Below are 22205 nucleotides of genomic sequence, written 5' to 3'. Positions count from 1 at the left end.
ATGACATCAATATGTGGTCAATTTATTCCACTGGTAGATATATAATCATATAAGAGAGATGTAGCACCTCAATAATGGTAGAGAAAGCAAACATCACAACTCTGAATTTTAGCATCATATCTCAACTATATCATATATTATGAGATTAAAGGGTCTCTAAATCAACATGGGGGTGTAGCTCATATGGTAGAGCGCTCGCTTCGCATGCGAGAGGCACGGGGTTCGATTCCCCGCACCTCCATTTTTTAATTTAATTTTTTTAGCCAAAATTAATTTAATTCATACAATACACACATTGCATATTCAACTTTTTTTAGCCAAATTTACTTAATTCATTACCGTTCAATTGGTCTTATACAATACACACATTGCAAATTCAACCCACAAGTTTATTACGTAAAATATCGTTTTTGTTCAAGAACTATCAAATTTTTACGTTCTAATCTTCTGTTTACATTGTACTACTCCATTAGATTGCACTTTTTTAAAATAACAAAATATTTCAATGCATGTTAAATCAGAACTTCTCAAAAATCCTAAACCTCGAATTCTGGAGGGAAAAGAAACAAAAAAGGATTGGCAGATTTGCCAAGAATCACAACTTACAATATGAAAATTAGATGATATAATTATACAGCAAAACTGGAGTTCACATAATACCTAAATATCTGTTGAGCATACAAAGAATAATGGTCACACATAATGAAAGCACTATATATAGGTAGTAATGAAGGGTTGGGAGGGAGGGGCAAATAGGCGCAAGCAATATAACCCATCAACTCCCTATTTCGACCACGCGACTGAATCGATCTCTGCTTGAGCAGCTCTGTACAACTCCAGTCTCTTGGCAAGGGAGATGCGCCGCTGCATGATAGCCGGATCCTCATCCAACAATTTTCCCAACTGCTTCCCCTGTTCGACCAAGTAGCTCATTTGTTTCAGTAACTGTTTTCCTTTTTGATTTTCATATTTTTTCTAAACATAATGTATCACTTTCTAGATGATTCTTCTAGGAGAAGGTGATTCACACAAAGATACTCCATTTCAGATTGTTTTGGGAGGGGGAAGGGGTTTACCTCTTTTTTGCCTAAATCAGTAAAGAAGTGGTCAAGCAAGCTTCGTTTCGCCTCACGGACTTGGCAATATACGATAGACTTTGGAATGGAGTTTCTCAAGCTTCCACACACCATATTGACATAAGACAGCACAGTTGTTCCTGATGAAGTAAAAGACACCATTAGGTAAAAGAGGACTTGAGATCTGAGCATGCTGTAATAACTGAGGGGTGATTCTCACTCACCAATTCTGCGAAGATATGAATCATTGTATCTATCGAAGATTGAGTGCGTTGGATTGCCACCCTTCTCGACATCCTGGGGAAGCTTCCTGAAGAAATCTACAGTCAAGTAACTATTTTCCATTTCAACAAGCTGTATAGTTGCTTTCCTGCTCTCTTCCTTCATCTTATCCAATGATTCAATAGCAGCATTCCCGACCTCCACTCTGAGAGAAGGGTATTGCTTTAGCTCCTGCAAATTACAGAGCAGTTATCAGACACCCATTATATGCAAAGCGAATCCCTCGTAGCATAATTTCCTATTTCAATCAAATCATCGCACTTCCTTTTTGCATTATGAGGTAGAAGGAAAATATGGTAGAAGACTGTTGCGACAAGGCACTTATAACTTTGTACGAGTATATACCAGCAAATCCTAGACTACAATGAAGTTGGATGACTTACTACAGTCTCATTAATTGCCTTGTGCACCAGTTCCTTGAGTACTCCGTGAACCTTATGAGAGAAAAGGGAGAAAATTATATAATTATTGTGCAATTAAATATGCTTCATACAAAAAAGAAATATCGTAACAAATACTAGATGGAAAGACTTCGGATATGACTTCTTGGCATGAAGATATATATATATGTACATATATGGAGAAAATTAGAAATTGGTTATTAATGAGTCCCCAAGTCCCATCCTTATAAATGCACCATATGTATAAATTTAATGAATCCATTGTACTATAATTTATTAAACTAAAAAAATGTCTGGTGCAGTAATACAAAGGGGACTCACTGACTCACGGTATTAAGGGGACTCATTTAAACGGGTGATCCCTCCCTATAAAAAATCATCTATAACTCCATCAACATCAATGGAATCTGGACATCGACAACCCGTAGTTAAAATGCATACCGCATCCACAGCAGCTTCTGCAGGACCTTTGATAAGGATCAAAGCAGTTTCAATGAGACGGCGATAACCCTGCTCAGGTGCTATGAGATGAGGCTGATACCCATCAGCTTCAGTGATTAACTTGCGTACATTTTCCATGGCAAGATGCTTATCAAACTGTAAGCGCTTCAACGCCGCAGGCAATTGGTTGTCAAAAACATTGTATATTTTATCACCACCAGGTCGACTGAAAAAATAAGGCATGACAAGAATAAGATTAATTCAAAAGTAAAAAAAACATCTAATTATACATGCTAATGAGAACAAGTAGAGAGCATAAATACATACACTCCATCAAGATGCTCTTTGAATATTCCATCAAATGTACGGCAGATTTCCATGATCATGTACAATTTTCCCTGCATTAGCAATCCAGATTTATAAAATTTCAGATCATCAACGGAACCGGAAATGGACAAAATTAAGCATTGCCATCCTACTTTAAAAGGAAGTACAAGGTAGAATACAAGGTCTACCAAGAAAACCTTTATAATAAGAGGGATATATTAGTGGCAAATGTAATAAGGTAATACTTACCCCAGCATCAGTTGCAATGGGCTTTCCAAGACGACTCAACTCAGATTCCAGCTCAATTACAGTTTTGTTGATTAGTGACTGAAGTCCTGGAATTCGTGATTTGATGACAGCTTCCAAATGCTAGAAAACAGCAACAGGGAATTAAATATATACAGTAAAAGATACATGCATTGGTCACTGTATGCATATAGAAAACTTTGAATATCTCCTTAAGCTAAAAAGAAGTCAGTAAGGTTTAAGACGAGTTGTGCTCACTTTAGATAATATTTTCCCTAAATGCTCCGAGCCCATACGGTGAGCAAGATGTTTGTATTCTGGAGTTTGAGCAAAATACTCCCGCTCTCTACGCCTAGCAGCGATCATGTCAACATTTTTGTTGATGTCTTGTTGAGAGCGATTAACAACACCAATCCATGGAAACTGCAGCCTGTATGCTTTCCCTTCCAAGATCTACATATCCAAATAAATAACAATCAGAGTGTTTAGGGCAGGCACGCACACACATTCACACACTAAAGAAAGATTAAAAAGACAAGATGGTATAATATAGTTATATACTCAGTATCAATACTATTGCACTGTTACTTGTTTTCTTAAAATATAAGATCAATATCTGTAGTCATAAACTTACATCTACAGCATCAGTACCCTTGTCCATAAGATCAATCTTCGTCAGAACTCCAAATGTTCTCTCCCCTGAAATATGATTTGATGAATGTCAAAATATTACAATAAACTATAAAGAAGTATCAGAAAGTTGATAATTTGGTGATTCCAATAATTTGGTAAAAACAGTGCAACTCACAGACTATGAGACTAATACCAATGTCTTTCTAAAAATGACAATCACATGCAAGAATATGACACAGTCCCATAGCTTTGCAACAGTACCAACATATTATACCTTTAGGGTCCACTTCACGAGAAATTTTAATTGCATCTGACGTTGCAAGGTCTTGGTTGGCAGGAGAAATAGCCAAAATAATACAGTTGGGCTGAAAAAAGAAATCACACAGGCATGGATCTGTCAGTAAAACCAAGTAGAGGTTAATCATATCCTTAATACTTAATAGTAATATCAAGCCTCAGAAGTGAACAGAGGACTTAATAGCTTTTCATAAGTTTGTTTGTAATGTTTTTGACAAATTTATATCATGCGCCTAAACATTCTAAAATTGATTGAATCCAATGACCAAACAATTAAAAAAATTGTACAATACCTTCTCAATGTAAGACCTGACCATGTTTTCAATATCCATCACAATGCTATCTGGCTGACCATCTAAGAAAACAAACAAACGATCATTTTGTTAACTGGAAGGAAAGTATGTTATGCTTGAACTAAAATTAGCATTTAGCTATAAGAAAATAAAGAAGTAACATGAAAAATGACAAACTCACCAACAGCCACTTTTGTAAGTCCAGGAAGATCAATCAAAGTAAGGTTAACCACTGCAATCAGAAAATTTTTCAAACTTAATAGTTCCACTCTGAACATCAAATTAGAAAAAAACATCATCTTAATTCTGTAATTTTTTTAGAAAAATAGATATGAGAGTGTAGAAAAGTAGAGCAAAAGCTGCTGTGCAATTCCTCTCAAAACTAATAAATTATGGATTCAGCGGCCATAAATATTGTTATTTATTAAGCTCAAGTGATACATTGTCCCACGAAAAATAATCAATATTAAATTCGCCTTACCATTTGGCGAATAAATGCTAAGATATATTGGGACAGTGGAAATTTGCTTAGAGCGTCCGGTCTCTCTGTCAGTTTCATCAGCAATCTCCTTTCTGACAGCAGCTGTGCATGATAGTTCAGATAAAGCAGAAAAGAAAATGTCAAGGTGTCAAGCTTTCAAGGAGAAGTAAACCCGAAACAATTACGTAAGAAGTGTCGAACAAATGCAAGGGAAGTTTGTATAAATCCATTACAATTTTTCCCTTGTTAGTTCGGTGGTTTCAGTATCTCATAAAAAACTACTGTATTGGAACAATCAAAGAGAAGTTTGAGCATAGATCTCATATCATAGCAACATCCACATTTAAGTACCAGCAATAAAGAAACTTACCAAAATCAGTGAACTTCCTCCTAGGGAGATGTCCAAATTCTGCATATTCTCTGCCTTCATCAAGCCGATGAAGCTGCAGAACAAGAGGGCGTCTAGTAACAATACCTGTTTGTATCAAGGCCATCAACATGTTAAGGAAAAGTGATTTCATGATTATTATTTTTATTATTATTATTATAACTTTAAAATGAATGCACAGTCATTACCGGATCCACGAGGTAAAAAGTCTTTCCCAACAACACTTTCAAGTACTGATGACTTTCCAGAACTCTACAACAGTTGGATCAAATCAACCAAAATGCAAATGAGTTAAGTAAGAAAGTATAAAAAAACATAAGTGGGGAGGTGCAATTGATAGTAGCAATATCACATTAACATTAGAAAAAGATCTGAATGCTTAGGAATCCATTCGGAAGGTGCAACCAGACAAGTTTTATGAATTTTCTTGTAGAAAGTAAAATCAGATAGAACTACAAAAACACATGCTAGCATTTCCAGTTAATTTTCTATGCAGATTTATCTCCAAGAAGTTCGGGTATGGGAAAAAGTTATTCTTGCAACAAGTTTTATCAAATAATTATACCCATTTTCCTCTATATACAGCAATTAACCCATATAACATTTTTTAAAAGCGCAATAAACCGTATAAGCAAATAGCACAACTGAATATGAAATGAAAAATCATCCAATAAGCATGTAAAAGAAATGAATTCAAATCGACAACAGCTGCGAAGCAGATCTAACACCGATCCCCAAAGAAATCGAATCAAAATACTAACTCAATCAACATTAAGCACGATCTATAGAAACAAGAAGTAGACACGCTTGAGATCAATAAACCTTATTTCCGCACAGATCAAGACAAAAACAATAATACCAAGGTTAATCCAACAGAAAAAGAGAAAGAAAAATGGCGAAGTAAAAGCAAAAAATCAGACCTGACCGCCGACGACGGCGATAGAAGGCAAGGCGTCCCAGAGAGTAGGCAGCGCGGTCTCTTCGCCGTGATCTCCGAGAGCGGTGCAAGCTCTTTGCAAACGGTTAACCAATGAAATCAGATTCTCCATATCTTCAGCTCAGCTTCGAGTCAATGATCCTTGGACTTGACTCGGCGACGACTGCACTTCAGAATTTGCGCAGTTGTATAGCTAGAGAGAGAGAGAGAGATGAAAAAGACAGCCTTATCACAATCTACTGTTCGATCTCGGAGTTGTGGAGAGAGAGATTAGCAGGTGAAAGAAATTGAATTTGAAAATGAATGGACACACAGGTGAGATTAAACGGCGTCGTTAGTGGGTGACGCCGGCCTGTGCTTTTCGCTTTTCAAATTTCGTAGGAAACGACGCCGTTGCTCAATTGAAGAAGAATGGGCCACGCTTCGGCCCATTTTAGCTTCATCTCAAATCCCACGAACGACGAACCTACTCTTGTTTGCGACATTAAGATTGATTACATGCATTAAATTATGGTACGAATGTGTAATTAATAATTATAATTGTTTAAATTTTTTATGATAAGTTAATAAATTCACGGTACAATTTTGTAATAGAAAAAGGTGAAAATCATATATTTTCACATGTTTTTACATCGCCGATAGTTTTTTCCAATAAAATTAAGCAAATTATTTTTTCTCGTTTTTCTCCAATTCATTTTAAATAATACTAAAAAGCATTGAACCAACATATGAATTTAAAGTAGGAGCAAAATTCTAGTACAAACAATGAAGCCAATATTCGAGTGGTTTATGAATGATGTCAAAATATCTACATTTAATTATAGTTAAAATTTTAATTTAGTGGTAGCATGGTTAATGAATGATGTCAAAATATCTAGATTTGGAGTCCATCTTAAAAATTTCATTTATTTGTCCTTAGAAAATGGTCAATTCAGTTTTAGAAAAACCTAAATGAGAGTGTATTAAACAATAACAAAAGCTGGAGGGCTAAATCGATATTAACGAAATACGGAGTATATAGGAGTATTCTCTAAACCAATCACTTTAACCATAAAATTTGTCGTTTATCAGGTGACAACTGCCCACATTTTGACAGTTTTACTTCTATTATGAATTAATCAATGATTCTTCTCTCTCAATTGTCTAATCCTGCTCAAGGCTCATGGAGATCTGCCGAATACTTCCATTTCTAGCCGATTTTGTCGCTCTTTTCTCTAATTTTCCATTCTCTCTCTCATTTTATCGTTTTGTTTCTCTTGTTTGAGATTTTTTTTTCTATGAAAAGCATTTGTCGTCAAATTTGATTCCAAAAAAGATACAGGACAGATTCTTCCTATAGGGTTTCGTTTGCGGTTGAGATCAAGTGGATAAGAAGCCGAGGTCTGATCACAGATCGGCACTCTAATTGCAATTTTCAGTTTATAATCCGTGGGAACTGAACAGCGTCTCAATTCTATCGAAAAGCAGCTCACTCTTATATTAGTAGGTGCTGCTAGCTTGGACTCCGGTTATATTTGCTGCATTTCGTGTTTTTAGTTGTTGGAGATTTTAATTTGTTTTGGATTTTTCATGAGTGAATTGTAGAGGGGGTCCTCTGCTGGATTTTTGGGGAGGATCCCAAAGTAGTGCTGTTTTATCGACATTTAGCTGTGGAAAGATATCTCAGCAATGCACACAAGAAGTTTTCGTAGCCCTCGGAATCTCGATTGATTGCGTAGTGTTGGAGATAAGTTGTAGTTTGGTTTGGATATTCCTGGACAGTACGATACATTTTTCAGTCTAGAGTTACCGATGCAAGGAAGCATGTTTGGCGGTGCGAATAGTGAGACGAACAAGCATGGGACTGTAGTGATGCCTACTCGATTTGTATGGCCTTATGGGGGAAGAAGAGTTTTGCTTAGTGGCTCTTTCACCAGGTGATTTGTGATTAATTTGAATGTTAGGATCTTTTTGCTATTTATAGTGCCTCTTTCTTTAGTGTGTTTTCTAAGTGTGTGATTATCGACATTGAAGGTGGCAAGATCACGTTCCTATGTCGCCGATGGAGGGTTGCCCCACTGTATTTCAGGTTATCTACCCTTTGACGCCCGGCCACCACCAGGTTAAGACTTCATCCACCTGCATTGGTTTATTCCATTTATTTCTTGTCTAGAGATGTTTTATGCTATTTTGATGTCCGTATATGTTGAGTCTTGGAAAACCACAGAAAGAGAGTTCTTTTTTAATGCATATGCTAATATTGTGGGGAGGGAGGAAGAAAATACATTTTTATTAGAACTAGCTCGAGATCAGTGCCTTGAAGTTAAGTGATAGACACTTATGTTTACAAAAGTTTGTTTGCCTCATCTATACAGTACAAGTTTTTTGTTGATGGTGAATGGCGGCATGATGAACACCAACCATATGTAAGCGGAAATTATGGAGTGGTGAACACCATTTTCTTATCCAGAGAATCTGATACTATTCCTCCAATTTTGGGTTCTGACTCAGTCGGTAGATCTCGCATGGAAGTTGATGGTGATCCTTCTCCGACGGTTCGTCCTCTCGTGCTTTGCTCATACACTTATAAGTTTTAGCAGCATCATTTGTCTTTATTGTAGTATGAAATTATGTCCAACTGCTTTTGAAATTTGCCCCTTTCCATCACAACTTACTTGAAATGTGCATAGAATCTGATTTTCACTGAAGTAGAAAAATGCATTAAGTCATTTCCTAATGGTCACTTGTTTGGTAGCATGTGTAAAAGGATTTTGTTTAACACAGTCACACAACAATCTGTGGTCCAACTCAAAATCTCTTTCTTTTTTCACTGGATTATTTTCGCAATTCATAAAAACAAGCATGTTGCATGACACCTTTCAGGAGGCGATTTTGAGTACATCGCAGGCTGAATTGGATCTATCTCGCGATCGTGTGTCTGCATTTTTGTCCTCACATACTGCTTATGAGTTGCTCCCGGAATCTGGAAAGGTATTCATAGTATGCTTTTCACTGGATGCGTTATAAAAAAGTGAAAGGATATACTTTACTAGTTTAGTTGTCCACATTGTAATTTTGTAGCTATTCTTCTTTGGTAGGTGATCGCCTTGGATGTAAATTTACCAGTGAAACAGGCATTTCACATTCTTTATGAACAGGTATATTTCATGCCAATTATTCTTGTCCTCAAGATGTGCAGAAGTTTCAACCAGATTGTGCAGGGCTCCCTTGCCATTTTAATCATGAGCTAATAGCTATAGACTTTTTTTATGAAAGAATACTGGCATAAAAAGGTATACAGAAGCATCATGTTACCTTCACTCTTCTCTTAAGTTCTTGCTCAACTTAATTGCTCCAGACCATAGGAACATGAGTTTTTTGTTGCTAGGGACATGGCAGCATATAATACTATTATAATTGATCCCTAGTCAGCATCAAACTATTGGCATCAAGTTGAGACTAAGTTTTTAGTTTTTAGCACTTGTCACAGTGAGTGCATTGGATGGAGTACTTAAGTTTTTGGTATTTTGTCTTCGTTCCTTACACGTTATGTCATCAGATATTTTTGTCAGCGAACTACCAAGTGACAACTTTGAACATTCAGACTACTCCACTTTGCTCTTGTCTCTCTCCGGCTATCTACTCCCATTTGTTCCATTATCTGGAATGTTGTATCTCTGAGTTATAGTAAATTCATTTGAACCTGTAATTCAAAATGATGAAAATTGAATGCCACTATCAAATACTACTATAAGTAAAATGTTACAAGCATTTAGTGTGTCAATTGAGAATTTATTTTCACTGTTCCAGGCACAAATTCCTTGAAAATGAGTATATTACTTACTATTGCCATGTCTACCACTATATACTTGCCCACATATGTAAACACATATGCACGAGATGCGTACAGTGTACCAGATCCAAAATACCTCTACATTTTTTATTTCGGTTATTAGCTCAGATGCAATCTTAATAGCAAAAGATATTTATTTGCAGGGAATTTCTGTTGCTCCTTTGTGGGACTTCTGCAAGAGTCAGTTTGTTGGAGTTCTCAGTGCATCAGATTTCATTTTGATACTCAGAGAGGTACTCTGAACTCAAACATTTTTGCATATTATGTTTAACTTCAAGACTATAACATTATTGAAATAAAACTGCAAACTTTAGTTTTTGCCAAAATTGGTTTCTTAAGCTCATTGTGACTCTTCTTTGTTTTCCCTGAGCTTCATTGCTCAGACTTGATTTGATGTTCACTCCCACTTATTTTCTGTTGCACCCCTTCCCTCTTAGTACCATGAATAGATTTATAAAATAAGTATGGGTAGGTGAGCTTGAATGTTTGCATCTGGACTTTCCTCCAGCTAATTATGCCTAGTCGTTGGTTTTCTGCTAGCTTCCTATCCTCTATTGGTCTTCCAGTGAGTTTTTTTCATGGAGAACAGAGTATATGAAATGCAGTGTATCAAATTTTTTTGATGGGCTTGCCTTTTTGTTCTACATACTTTGATTTATGTTTAATGAAGTCATGGAATTATGTCCAATTGTTCAAATCCAGCTTGGGAATCATGGATCTAACTTGACTGAGGAAGAACTTGAGACACATACGATATCAGCCTGGAAAGAGGGGAAAGCGCATCTTACTCAACAGATTTCTGCATCATATGATTCATACATGAATCGTCTTGTCCATGTAAGCAATTTTTTTTGTTGATAGAAGCACTAGACACAATTTATGGTCCTTATGTTTTTATTGTTTTCCATGTATTTTCCGATCTGGTTATATACGTATTTGACATTTGAATTGCTTGCATGTTATGGTGCCTACTTTGACACATATTGAGTTTTATAAATGCCAGAAATAGATGGCTAAAGATTGCAAGTCCAAGTTTGGCTCTCATTTATGTATTATGTTAAATATGAAATTTAATTTGTAATGGAATCAACACTCCACTTTTCTATGGAGAGCTTGTTTTGTGAGATGGCTGGACCCAAAAGAATATGAGTATAACACCAGCAGACACTAGTTGTGCCTTGAAAAGGGACATGAGAGTTCCTTGGCTGGAAGAAGCGCATCGACTAGTGGCATGTTCACCAGATTGAGCAGGAGTGTGAATAAGCTTAGGATTAAGACAAGTAATATGTGGCTTGAAAAATAGTGATGTTCCTTGAACAACTGAACGTGTTTTATGAGAGTAATATGGGGATGTGGTTTACTGGTTCCTAGCAAATATGACAAGTTGTTTACTACTACGAATACATTTTTGTCAAAATCATAACAGAGTCGGTTCTGCTCTTTCATTTTAATGTTATCTTGGAATTCTCTGATTAAATTTTGTTCCATGTGAGTGCGACCATATATTTTTTGAACAATCTTCTTGAATAAGATGATTCATGTTGTGGTTTTGCATTTTTAACTGTCTGATCTTTTTTTTTCTTAGTATATATTCTTGGAACTAGTCCACTGTTTTGAGTTGCATTTAGTGTAATTATTTGACATCGATGTTCAAATAATGCAGGCTGGGGCTTACGATTCTTTGAAGGATGTTGCTCTGAAACTTCTGCAATCTAAATTCTCTACAGTTCCTATCATTCACTCTTCATCACAGGATGGGTCATGTCATCATCTCCTACACCTCGCTTCCCTTTCTGGAATACTTAAATGTGAGAAACATATTTTCGTTAATTTGCACATTTGTTTAACTTCATGACTTGACTAACTTTGTCCAATATCCAGGCATATGCCGCCATTTCAAGTATTCTTCGAGCTCCTTGCCCATTCTTCAGAAACCAATATGTTCATTTCCATTGGGTACTTGGGTTCCAAAAATTGGGGAGACTAATGGAAAGCCAATTGCAATGCTAAGACCAAATGCCTTGTTAAGTGCTGCTCTTTCTTTGTTAATCCAAGGTATAAACTCTTTCGCCTGGTATATTTGTATTCATTTCTCTTATTGGGATTAAATGTCTTCAGTTTCTTTACTGTTTCTTTCACCTGATGTTTTTCTATTAGGTGTCAGTTTGATCTTTTCTTTTTAAGATCCTATCACAGACTGATACTGATCAATCCTTATAGTTCTCTAGAACATCTTTTGATGTATATATGTATATTCTTTTTCTAGACAATTATAGTTATAATTCCCTTTCTTATTTGTTTAGTATTTCTTGTTTAATCATTTAATGGTCTTAGAGCTTATCATTCTGCCTTAACTGAGCTGGTCATTGTGAAATTCTAAAATAAGTAAAGTCTTTCCTTCTATGAAGGTGGCTTCTATTATGTGTTTTGTATGTTGTATCCTCTAACTTCAGAATCACTGATATATCAGCTGATGTTAGCTCCATACCTATTGTGGACGAGAATGATTCTTTGGTGGATATATATTGTCGCAGGTACATATTTACTTTTTTCTGAGGTAGCTGTAGGAAGACATATTCTTTCTTTGATTTCACTGGCACCTTTTTATTAAACATCTATGTATCTAATATGATGGCAGTGATATCACTGCTTTGGCAAAAGATAGAGTGTATGCACAGGTTCATCTTGATGACTTGAGTGTTCATCAGGTACAGTCAGTTGATCATAACATTCTTCCACTTGCCTCAGATATATTAAAGTCATGTCGTGTAGCTCTAGAACATTTATATAAATTATTGCTGCAGGAATATGTTTGATACATTTACCCTGCTCTCTGAAAGTCTGATTTTTGCTGTATAGATGAATATAGAGTTCTAAGTTTTTTTATCATACAAAAGTTTCATGACTTCATTTAAACACTAACTTTACCCTGTAGAGAAACTAGTGAATAATGATAGTTTTCTGAATATGATTTCTACTGATGAACCCTGAATTATAAAAGTTTCTGTGAAATTTTTTTAGTCTGTGCTATGACACCCTGGGAAGAAAAGGTAGCATTGACAAAAACATGTTATCTCCTAAGTTTCCTTTGTAATACTGGATCATATTTAGCAAGTAGAAGTGCATGGTAATTTGCCCCATCTCAGCCAGTTTTCTTTGCTGTTGTTGGAAGGTTGTGTTAGTAGTAATTATAACCTCAAACTGGGTGGGTCTCAGCAAAAAAGAGGCTATGACCAGAGATTAATAGTTACTAAATTGTTCTTGGTTCTGTAGGCCATACAGCTGGGACAAGATGCAACCTCTCCTCGTGGCCTCTTTAATGGTCAGAGATGTCAGATGTGCTTAAGGTCTGATCCTTTGCACAAAGTGATGGAGCGGTTGTCTGTTCCTGGTAATTACATCTGAACTTTGACTTCCAATTCATACTTTTGGTGCAATTTTTAGGGATGGTCATTAATTACAAAAGAAACAACCATTGAAGATAATACATTTGAAACTTCACCAAGCTTCTACAAAATCTGTCGCATCTTCCGCTCACCTCTCTCTCTCTCTCTCATATAGATTGCTCTGCTCATATTTTCCAACCATTTTACTTAAAATGATTATTAGTGGCATTAGTATGCGCTCATCTTGTCTGCTTTGAAAATAGTATTTTCTCAATGCACTGTGGAACCGTGGCTCGTTTTCCAGGGGTGAGAAGAGTCATAATAGTGGAAGCTGGGAGTAAGCGCGTTGAAGGAATCATTTCATTGAGCGACGTGTTCAGATTCTTGCTTGGCTAGATGAGAAGGGATTTGCCAAGGGGTCTGCCTGTTCATTATGCTCCCACAAAATGAGGAAACAATTATGTGTAAATTAGGACGATTTTACTTGATTTTTCACTATATATTGACTTTTTAGTTGTCCATCTGCTGCCGGCATAGCCACAAAATATGCTATTTCCATCGACTGAATGCATTCGAATGGGAATAAATTTGTAGCACCTGATGAGGATGGTCATGCGCGTGCAGTAATGTCCATGAAAAAAGATTGTAGGATGTAAATTTAGTCATGGAAAAAGATCAACAATCTTCCGATTGATTACTCATTGGAGTCTTCTTGTTATAAATTGTGAAAGCAAAATTTAGTAATATGATCTTTGTATAGATTGTGTACTAATTTCTGTAGATAAAACTGTGTACTCATTATATATATGCTCACCTGTGGTTAGTTTGAGGATGGTTAGATAATCGAAATTATTGAACAAAAGCTTTTGTGAGTTTTCGTTCACTACAGCCAAAGGTCTCGGATTCGATTCCTGTATGGGAGAACTCATACTTGAATGGATCTCCACATCAAACGAATAGATAACAACCACCCGACATTCGAAAATTTTGACAAGAAATTTCACTGCTCCCATCATCTTTGCTATAGTACTTTCTTGACCAAATTATTATTCATAGCAATACCATAACAAAGTTACATCAAATAAATCCCTACACAATCTAGAATCCATTTATTTAACAACACAACTATGAGCAAGAAGAAAGCCTAGATCTCCATGAATGAATAAAAGACTTCAAATAGAGGTACTATTACGAATCCCCCTACCAGTCATTCCCTCTTCACTCGTAGGATACATCAATGTGTAAGGCAGCTTCGTAGGCCCAACTCTATTCTTCCACTTCTCATCACCATTCATCTCCATGATTTTTCTCTCCACCCCACTCAACTCCTTCCCAAACCTCTCAAAAGCCACCAGTGCCTCCGCATCCTTGGTCCACACCGGGGTGTCTCTCTGCCCCAGATATAACTCATCCGAGGAATGCCTCGACAGGAGCTCGATCAGGGCAACGCCCAGCAGCGTCTGCAGCCTTGCAGTGATGGTCTTGAAGAACACCCTGTCGGGGTCTGTCTTCAACAACTCGTAGTCCTCGCTGCCAGGCTCAGGCATGAACTGCCGGCTCACGGTGGGACGGTTGGGCATGTACCCGCCGTAGGCGTACTGCCCGAAGTTGAGCGCCGCATGCAACGCTGATGCTATCCAGATTATGATGGTGCAGCTTTCGATGAGGTCCTTGCGCGTCTGCATTTTGGGCCACCATGGCGCGTCCTTCTTGTCGCCGTGCCCCTCCTCCCGGAGCTCCTTCCACCATGATTGTAGCTCTGTGTCGCCCGCCACAGCCTCGTCCGATGGATAGTACAGGTTACAGTAGTCATCGACTCACGTGTTTATGGCCGACCAGATTTGGAGGCCATCTACCGCGTATGGATAGTCCTCCATCACAAGGCGGATCCCGTGCGGGGAGTCTGGATTTTCCACGGCCATGCCTCTATAGAGTTTAGAACACAAGATACACATGAAATGGAAACACGACACATATCCATTTTTGGAAATGAAGGTGTTTGATTAGTACTACCTCTTGAGTAGATCAGCTGGGAGTGCCTGATCGGGGAAATTCCAGTCTTTGTAGATAAAGGAAGACAACTCCATGGCGTATCGAGCAGGGAAGACAGTCGCCTCTAGAATTCCTCCGGCATTGATCAAGATTTGTCGCGCGAAAGCATTGATGTTCATCGTGGAGCGGAAGTGAGGATACAAAAGCTTATGAATGGGGTGCATCACGCTCAGTTGTCTGTTTGTTGCAATCACCACTGGCTCTATCACAGCATGTGTATGCAACCTGCAGTTAAACCATATGCAAGCACCAGTCAAATAAAACTCGATTAAAATTTATTAACACCTAACTATGTTTTAATAATCACAATTGATATTTCATAAGAAAAAGAAGCATTGTTTTTTGGTATCATAAGTTACCAATGGCTAATGAGCTGATGAACTCCAGAATCACTAACTCCAACATAGGCCTTAGCCAGCTGCCAAATCGAACCCTCAACACCGTCTTGAGCAGGAGTATAAACCTGGCTCACGGCTCCGTGCTCATCCCCATCAGGATGTGGGAGGCTGAGCTCAATCGCCAAGGGCCTCAAACTCCCTTCTTTCTGCAAGAAAAGTAGAGTCCTCGTGGCATACATTTTCGTGGTGGTGCTGTTGATCCTCTTCAGATACGGCATCAACGAATCGTGATGGCTCAGTATGAACAGCCGGTTCGTCTCCAACACCTGCAGTTCAGTCAGAATCATTGCATGTGAGCCATGGCATCTTCCCTGCAACCATAAATTGATACAACCATTTACACCTTTTCAAGAGTGAGCCCATCCACTCCATTCTTGATATGATCCCACGTTATCTTACTACTCTGGTTCCCGTACAGTTGAGGGTCAAGATTGCTCTTGGGAGGAAACTCCTACAAAGTTCACATGTTGATACAACAAACATCAAAATTAAGACCTATAGAGGCATTGATGGGATCCGAACATACGTGCAGACGAATAATTATGACAGGGTTCATCCCTGCTACCATCTCTCGTGCAAACTCTTCATCAGTTCTCCACGCAGTCTTGTCCTCTGCAACAACATTTTGTCACTAGTCAATCAACAAACTCTGGCAGTGGTTGGTGAATGTGATAGGAAGGTACCTTGGATTATATCGGGCATCGGATACTTGAAGAGGCCCTCATCATCTCTAGGAAGAATCTGCTTGAGCAGCTCCAAAGGGACATTATCATACAGGTGATTGAGCAGAGGCCCCTCTGGCAGCTTGAAGCCTCCCTCATAGATTTCAAGGGCGTCTTCAAAACTCTCGAACTCGTTGCTGAGGCTGGCACACAAGTCCGTAAACTCAGGCAGAAGGAACTGGAAGATAGATTTGAGGCCATAACCAAGAAAATCAGACAGCTTCAGATGCCCAAAACGCTCGTCTCTTGGAACGTAGATGTTCAAGCTCATAAGCAATGGGATCCTACTCTCCGTATTGGGATCTGCACATCACAAACACCAACTCCATCATCCCAAATACTTACACTATTCCTACAAAAAGTTACATCATTGTTTCATGTTGGTATAAAAAGGACATAATTGATAGTACAAAACATTTCATTCAATATATTCTGCCAACGGACGTTCGATAAAGTCAATTTTTGCCTATGTGGCATCCGAGTCATCAACTTAAATGTTTCATTCCTATGTAGCATCCAAATAATCGCAATCGGTGGAGATCACCTAGAAGCATTTCAATTTTAGGGTAAATCCTTAACCCTAATTCTTTTAATCGAAAATTGGGGAATTTGAATTCTGTCAACCGTTCTTTTGACGATGACTTGGATGCCACATATACAAAAGTTGACGCAATTGAATATTCATAATGTCGAAATGAGACCAAATGAACCATTTTCTATCAATATTATTTTTTTTGACATTTAATTGAAAATATAAATCAACTGAAAATATGGGATAGAAATTAGTAATGACCTGTTTTAGTAGGAGGCCTTCCCGTTCTCCCTCTGCGCGGATACGGATATTGCGAGGATCCGCCAAGAACGGGGCGGGCAGAATCCTGGCCGCTATCCGGATCCGCCAAATCATTATAATAAGCATAGTCATACACTCTGTCCCACTCCCGCAACTCGCGGGTCCCATCTCCTCGCAGAATAGCGAGCTCCTCCTCTCGGTAGGCCACGAGCGGGGGCGGAGTTTGGGCGGGGAGATAGGGCTGATTGGCGAAGAAGACGCGGCCGGATTCGTACTTGTGGGAAGGGTAGACCCACGAGTTGCAGACGAAGTGGATGGGGGCATGCTCGTGGCCGGGGACGCCCTCGAGGGTTAGGGTTTTGAGGAAGAATTCGGTGTGGTGGGAGTTGGTGATGAGGAATGCGCCCGGGACTCCGATGTCTTCTTCGTAATCGAATGTGACGTCGTATGCTGAATCTTCTGGTGTGAGAGATGTGAGTGTTGTGATCCATCTTTCTAGCTCTGCTCCTTTTCCAACCTTTCCCTTTGGCTTCTTTCCTGAATTTTTCGTTTCATGATCACCTTAATTACTACAAATGCGTGGATTTTTCATTTGAATTTTGATCATATTTTCATATGGTTATTGTCATGACCAAGCCAGATATTTTACGTTGGGTTGGACATGCATTTCGCAATTTTTTATAATAAATTAGTTGAATGTAATATTTATTTATTAATTTATAAAAGATATAAAAATGGGACACATATTGTGAAGGAGGAATATTAATAGTAGTATACAATAATCAACTACTACTAAACTGTATCTAAGTTTTTAAGTTGGAACTATCAAAATCTAGGAGTATAAACCATCAAATTTTGACGTATACACGTTAGAATGCAAAATTATGATGATCTTCCTAAGTTTTTTAGAAAAATAAAAGGCAAGTATTTTTCCAATCTTTAGAAATGAATTGAATCTTCTGTATTTGGATAAAATATTGATATCACTATTCACTACTATGTCTATATATATGTAACACTAACAAAACAATAAATTATTATCTATCACGTGGCTATTTTTTTATCTTTAATTAAATGTAGTAAGAGACTATTAAAACATCTCAGCTGGGACTAACTGTATTTTACCATTAATTAATTGATATCGATTTCGTGAGAATTGATTCGGCAACTACTCTAGTCAAAATCACATAATTTAAACTTGTTCTTGATTTAATTAAATATTTGTGTTAGGTAATTACTACGTGGTGTTTCAACTTTTGGGTTTTGGGTGATTGGTTCATGCACGACTCATTATTGTTAGCTGGGAAATTAATTGCTATTTGATGGGAATTAAATGGATGTAAATTTTTATTTAATTATATTAAGCCTAACTTTTTTAGTTAGTTTAATTATAGGTATTCAAGGGGAAGTCGAATTTCGATAAATACTCCGTATAAAGTAGAGTTTATTTTCTCTTATACTACCTGTTATTTTTCGGTATTTCGTGAAAGTTAATTCATGTTAACTTCTCTTTCATTTTTCATTATTTTTACAATCATATATATATGCATACAATATATACACATAGTAAACGTAAACGGCATTAATTGGAAATTTGGAGATGTGATGAATGCGACAAATCAAGCTAGAGGGAGAGTAGTATTTTTAATGCATTTAAATACATTAAATACGCACACAACAACTTTTTTTTCACTGTATTTCGCTGTACTTTGAAAAAAATTTCTTCACACATTTAGATACATAATATAAATATAATCTTGTCCACCCAAACTTATTCATAAAACAGCCCATCTTAAAATCTTAGTTAGAAAGCTACAAAAAGATAAAAATACAAGCATATGATGTATATATGTTTAGACATATTGATACAAGCCAAAAACATACTCCATATTCCACAATGAACTAAATTTCTCCCACACATTACCATAAAGAAAAGGCATGCATAGACACCGATATGCAAACAACCAAATATATACATACAAATACAAATACAAATACAAATACAAATACAAATACAATTACAATTACAATTACAAACATGAGAGAGAGAGGGAAAAAAAGCACCTGCGGAGTGAGAATGGACGGAGCTGATGAGATGAAGAGTAACAGTTTTACCGATCAATTCGTGAAGACGATCGAGAAGAGATGCTCCTAAATCGTTGAAATCTAGAACATTCTTCTTCATCAACACTACTCTTCCTTTTATCTTCTTCTCTTCCCCGATTTTCCCCCTCAACGTCTCCTCCACCATGCCTTTCAACATCTCTCTCAATGAATGAATGAAGACACGAATTGAAAGGTGTATGTATTTATAGAGATGGGAAGAAGCGCGACCACGTTTTAGTCTCTTCATTCATACGTTTACGATGCAGCCATAATGTGGCTGGCCATAAAGTGGCATTTTAGTAAATTTTGATATTATTGGCTATTAATGATTCAAATAGGTTATTAATTGATCCAATAACTTTACACTATTACCCTTTCTATTTAATTGTAGTTGTTTTTTAGTTTCATTTCTTTATTCTGATTTTTACATTTCTTTCTTTTATTCATTTATTTTTTACTTTTCTGTTTTCAGTAATTTATTTTTAAAATCAAATAGTCTATAATATTTTTATTATGTTATAGGTTAAGATTATCAAATATACTAAAATTATAGGGTGTATTATAATATAATTATATAAATCAATATACTAATTATTTTGTATATACTATGATATAGTTGTGTTTACATAGTTATTCTTTTCTTTTTATTTTAAACACATTAGTTCTAACTTAAATTTTATTTTAAAAATAATAAATCTTAAAATAGAATAAATATTTTTTTAAACATGAAATTCCCATTCCCATAAGTCTCTGGCAATCTCCCACTCTCTTATAAAAATCAAAATCATTCCCATATTGCATTTGTATATTAGTAATCTATAAGCCTATAATATTCTTTCTTCGTCCCTCAATAATATGCATTTTTTAGTTCATCTCACAAGAGTATATACTTTCTAATTTGGAAAACTTTTTTCTCTCAATTGAAGTGAGAGTGTGAGACTCATTCTCTTCTAACAATATTTTATTAATTTTTGTCTTCTTCTTCCTCTCTCTCTTTCTTTCTCTCTCTTACTTTACCAATTGTGCATTAAAATATGTACCAAAATGTAACGTTATACATAATAGTTTATATGTTTATATACTTCCAATTAAGTTGTGATATAATCTAATTAATAATAATAGCAATTAATATTATTACTGTTAATATAGACTATAATACTATGTGCTACTCCGTTACTACATAACTTAACATCATTACCATCACCATCACCATCACCGTGTACTCCATAAGTATTAGCTTACAACTTTTACTTATTTCAATAATTTAATTTAAAGAATAAACAAATATTTAAATAATACAATGACACATATATTTTATATTTGAATAAAAAGTAAATCATGATTTCATATTTTATAATTCATGTAAATATGCTAAACCACTAAATAAAGTAAATCATAATAATATTACCTCTGAGAATCCACTCACAGTCTACATATTAATGCATTTATCTTTTATGTAATATTATTTTCATATTTTAATATATTACTAACAAATAAAGCTAAAAATAAAAAATTGAATTTATCATTGCAATATGCCAATATTTCAATATCGGACCAATACTTTTATTCGTGCGTAAATACTTATCACGATGCGTTGGTATTATAAATATAAGATAAAATTGAATTAATCATGTAACATTATTAAATTTGATTTTGTTTATATAAATTTGACGCAACATGAGTTAATGTATAATCCAATTGAATAAATTATACTAGTTTCTTCATATTTATAGTATGTCATAATTAAGGGTACATTTGTCTAAATAAAATTTATACTTTTTAGAGGTATTGATTTCACCAAAATGACATTAAATGCACTAACTTTTATTAATTTTTTATTTTTATGGCTGACCATAATGTGGCCATTTAGCACTACTCTCTTTCACATATACATCAAATTGATAAAACTGTGCGTGCGTGACGATTGCGTCGAATCGAGTAATGACTAATGTTTTACTTCTAATAGTTTTAACAAATTGAAGTTATAATATCAAGGGGAATGGTGTACAATAATGTCTCAACTACTTTTTTTCCCACGATATTAATTAACATATTGGTGGTAATAAAGTAAATATTATGCGTCTAATTTTTTCTAAGCTACGAAAACATGTAGGATTAATTACAATACTGCTGGTTTGTATTTCGAGGGTTTAGGGTTTGGACTCGGAAATTTTTATTTGAGATATTTTAGTTGCATTATTAAGAGATTGGGTGCAAAAAGTTTGGACGTTGTTTTTAAGTGTTAATAAATATTGGGACATTTTTTTATATTTTAATATATATATATATATATATATATATATGGTCATGAATTTGACCATTTTGAAAGATTCTAATTGCAATTAAATTTGAATTCTATTAGTCCGATGAAATATTAGTCTCTACTGGCTCCCAAGTCATCTAAGAATTGAAAGAAATAGTATAAACTTGAGTAATGATGCATAACTTCATTCTTCAAAAGAAAATATATACTACTCCTATATGGAATTGACTTGGGAAAATCTTATTCAATCATTGGCGACGAAGAACATATTGTATACATTGAGAGGATTTGCAAAGTAAAGTTTGAAACTAATTAGTAATTCAAGTACGAGGAAAGAAAATGTTCAATAGAGTACTGACTTTTGTAGTAAACAATAATCATATTTCATTTGATAAAATATTTTTCATCCAATCAATAAATGGAGTCACCCAATTAAAGTTTGCGTGTGTGGTTATTTGAGTTGTAAGTTGTAACTTAAAAATATGGGAACTAACTAACTGACAATTAATTGTAGTAATTATTAATCTCTACTGTTAAATGATTTTTTTAAGAGAAAAGATCCGTGTGTTTTTTGTTTGAATTATTACAATATTTAAATTGTACATAGCATAAAGTACAAATAATAGGCCGCAAGTACAGGTAGGATGATATTGATCTCATTATAAATTTGGCCCATACCTAATCACAACTTCCTTCTATATTAATTAACCTATTAATTAACACATTTATTCGAGCTAGTTTTTGCGTACGTAGAAAAATCTAGAGGCCCAAGTAATTTATAAAACATAGAAAAATAGTTTTAATGTAAAAGAAGATTATACAATAATATAACTTGATAACAGTATCATTTA

The 22205-nt window shown here is 35.8% G+C and overlaps 2 protein-coding genes, 1 non-coding gene and 1 pseudogene across 4 annotated transcripts; 2 read left to right on the top strand and 2 right to left on the bottom strand.

Annotated features, from left to right (window-relative positions):
* Positions 1-168: 168 nt before the first annotated feature.
* Positions 169-241, top strand: TRNAA-CGC. Its single transcript has one exon. It is a non-coding gene; the product is annotated as a tRNA-Ala (tRNA).
* Positions 242-602: 361 nt separating this feature from the next.
* Positions 603-6122, bottom strand: LOC121809526 (dynamin-related protein 5A-like). The gene is made up of 16 exons (XM_042210221.1): positions 5786-6122; positions 5054-5117; positions 4848-4952; positions 4478-4579; positions 4178-4228; positions 3997-4058; positions 3681-3771; positions 3408-3472; positions 3032-3226; positions 2777-2896; positions 2528-2598; positions 2201-2426; positions 1742-1792; positions 1301-1529; positions 1077-1216; positions 603-912 (listed from the first exon to the last, which is right to left on the bottom strand). The coding sequence occupies exons 1-16, from the start codon at positions 5912-5914 to the stop codon at positions 784-786; spliced, it is 1830 nt and encodes a 609-aa protein (XP_042066155.1). The 5' UTR covers positions 5915-6122; the 3' UTR covers positions 603-783.
* A 745-nt stretch (positions 6123-6867) lies between these two features.
* LOC121809185 (sucrose nonfermenting 4-like protein) lies at positions 6868-13788 on the top strand. Of its 2 annotated transcripts, XM_042209725.1 has the most exons (14): positions 6869-7284; positions 7387-7718; positions 7816-7903; positions 8157-8336; positions 8665-8772; positions 8880-8939; positions 9778-9867; positions 10337-10471; positions 11298-11442; positions 11516-11689; positions 12105-12168; positions 12273-12342; positions 12908-13025; positions 13325-13788. In XM_042209725.1, the coding sequence occupies exons 2-14, from the start codon at positions 7594-7596 to the stop codon at positions 13414-13416; spliced, it is 1449 nt and encodes a 482-aa protein (XP_042065659.1). In that variant the 5' UTR covers positions 6869-7284; positions 7387-7593; the 3' UTR covers positions 13417-13788. The 2 variants fall into 2 exon arrangements, with proteins under 2 accessions (XP_042065660.1, XP_042065659.1); XM_042209726.1 differs by lacking the exon at positions 12273-12342 and having other exon boundaries at positions 6868-7718.
* A 236-nt stretch (positions 13789-14024) lies between these two features.
* On the bottom strand, positions 14025-19248 carry LOC121806719 (annotated as a pseudogene).
* Positions 19249-22205: the final 2957 nt, after the last annotated feature.

This window comes from Salvia splendens, chromosome 6 (assembly GCF_004379255.2).
Source record: "Salvia splendens isolate huo1 chromosome 6, SspV2, whole genome shotgun sequence".
NCBI classification, from domain to species: domain Eukaryota; kingdom Viridiplantae; phylum Streptophyta; class Magnoliopsida; order Lamiales; family Lamiaceae; genus Salvia; species Salvia splendens.
This window is presented reverse-complemented; position numbering and strand designations above follow the sequence as displayed.

Coding starts and splice junctions, on each gene's coding strand:
- LOC121809526 (XM_042210221.1), bottom strand. CDS start 5,914: ATGGAGAATCTGATTTCATTGGTTAACCGTTTGCAAAGAGCTTGCACC. Junction 5,118..5,785: donor TCGCCGTCGTCGGCGGTCAG/GTCTGATTTTTT, acceptor CAACTGTTGTAG/AGTTCTGGAAAGTCATCAGT. Junction 2,427..2,527: donor AAAGAGCATCTTGATGGAGT/GTATGTATTTAT, acceptor TTATTTTTTCAG/TCGACCTGGTGGTGATAAAA.
- LOC121809185 (XM_042209725.1), top strand. CDS start 7,594: ATGCAAGGAAGCATGTTTGGCGGTGCGAATAGTGAGACGAACAAGCAT. Junction 9,868..10,336: donor TCATTTTGATACTCAGAGAG/GTACTCTGAACT, acceptor GTTCAAATCCAG/CTTGGGAATCATGGATCTAA. Junction 12,169..12,272: donor GTGGATATATATTGTCGCAG/GTACATATTTAC, acceptor ATATGATGGCAG/TGATATCACTGCTTTGGCAA.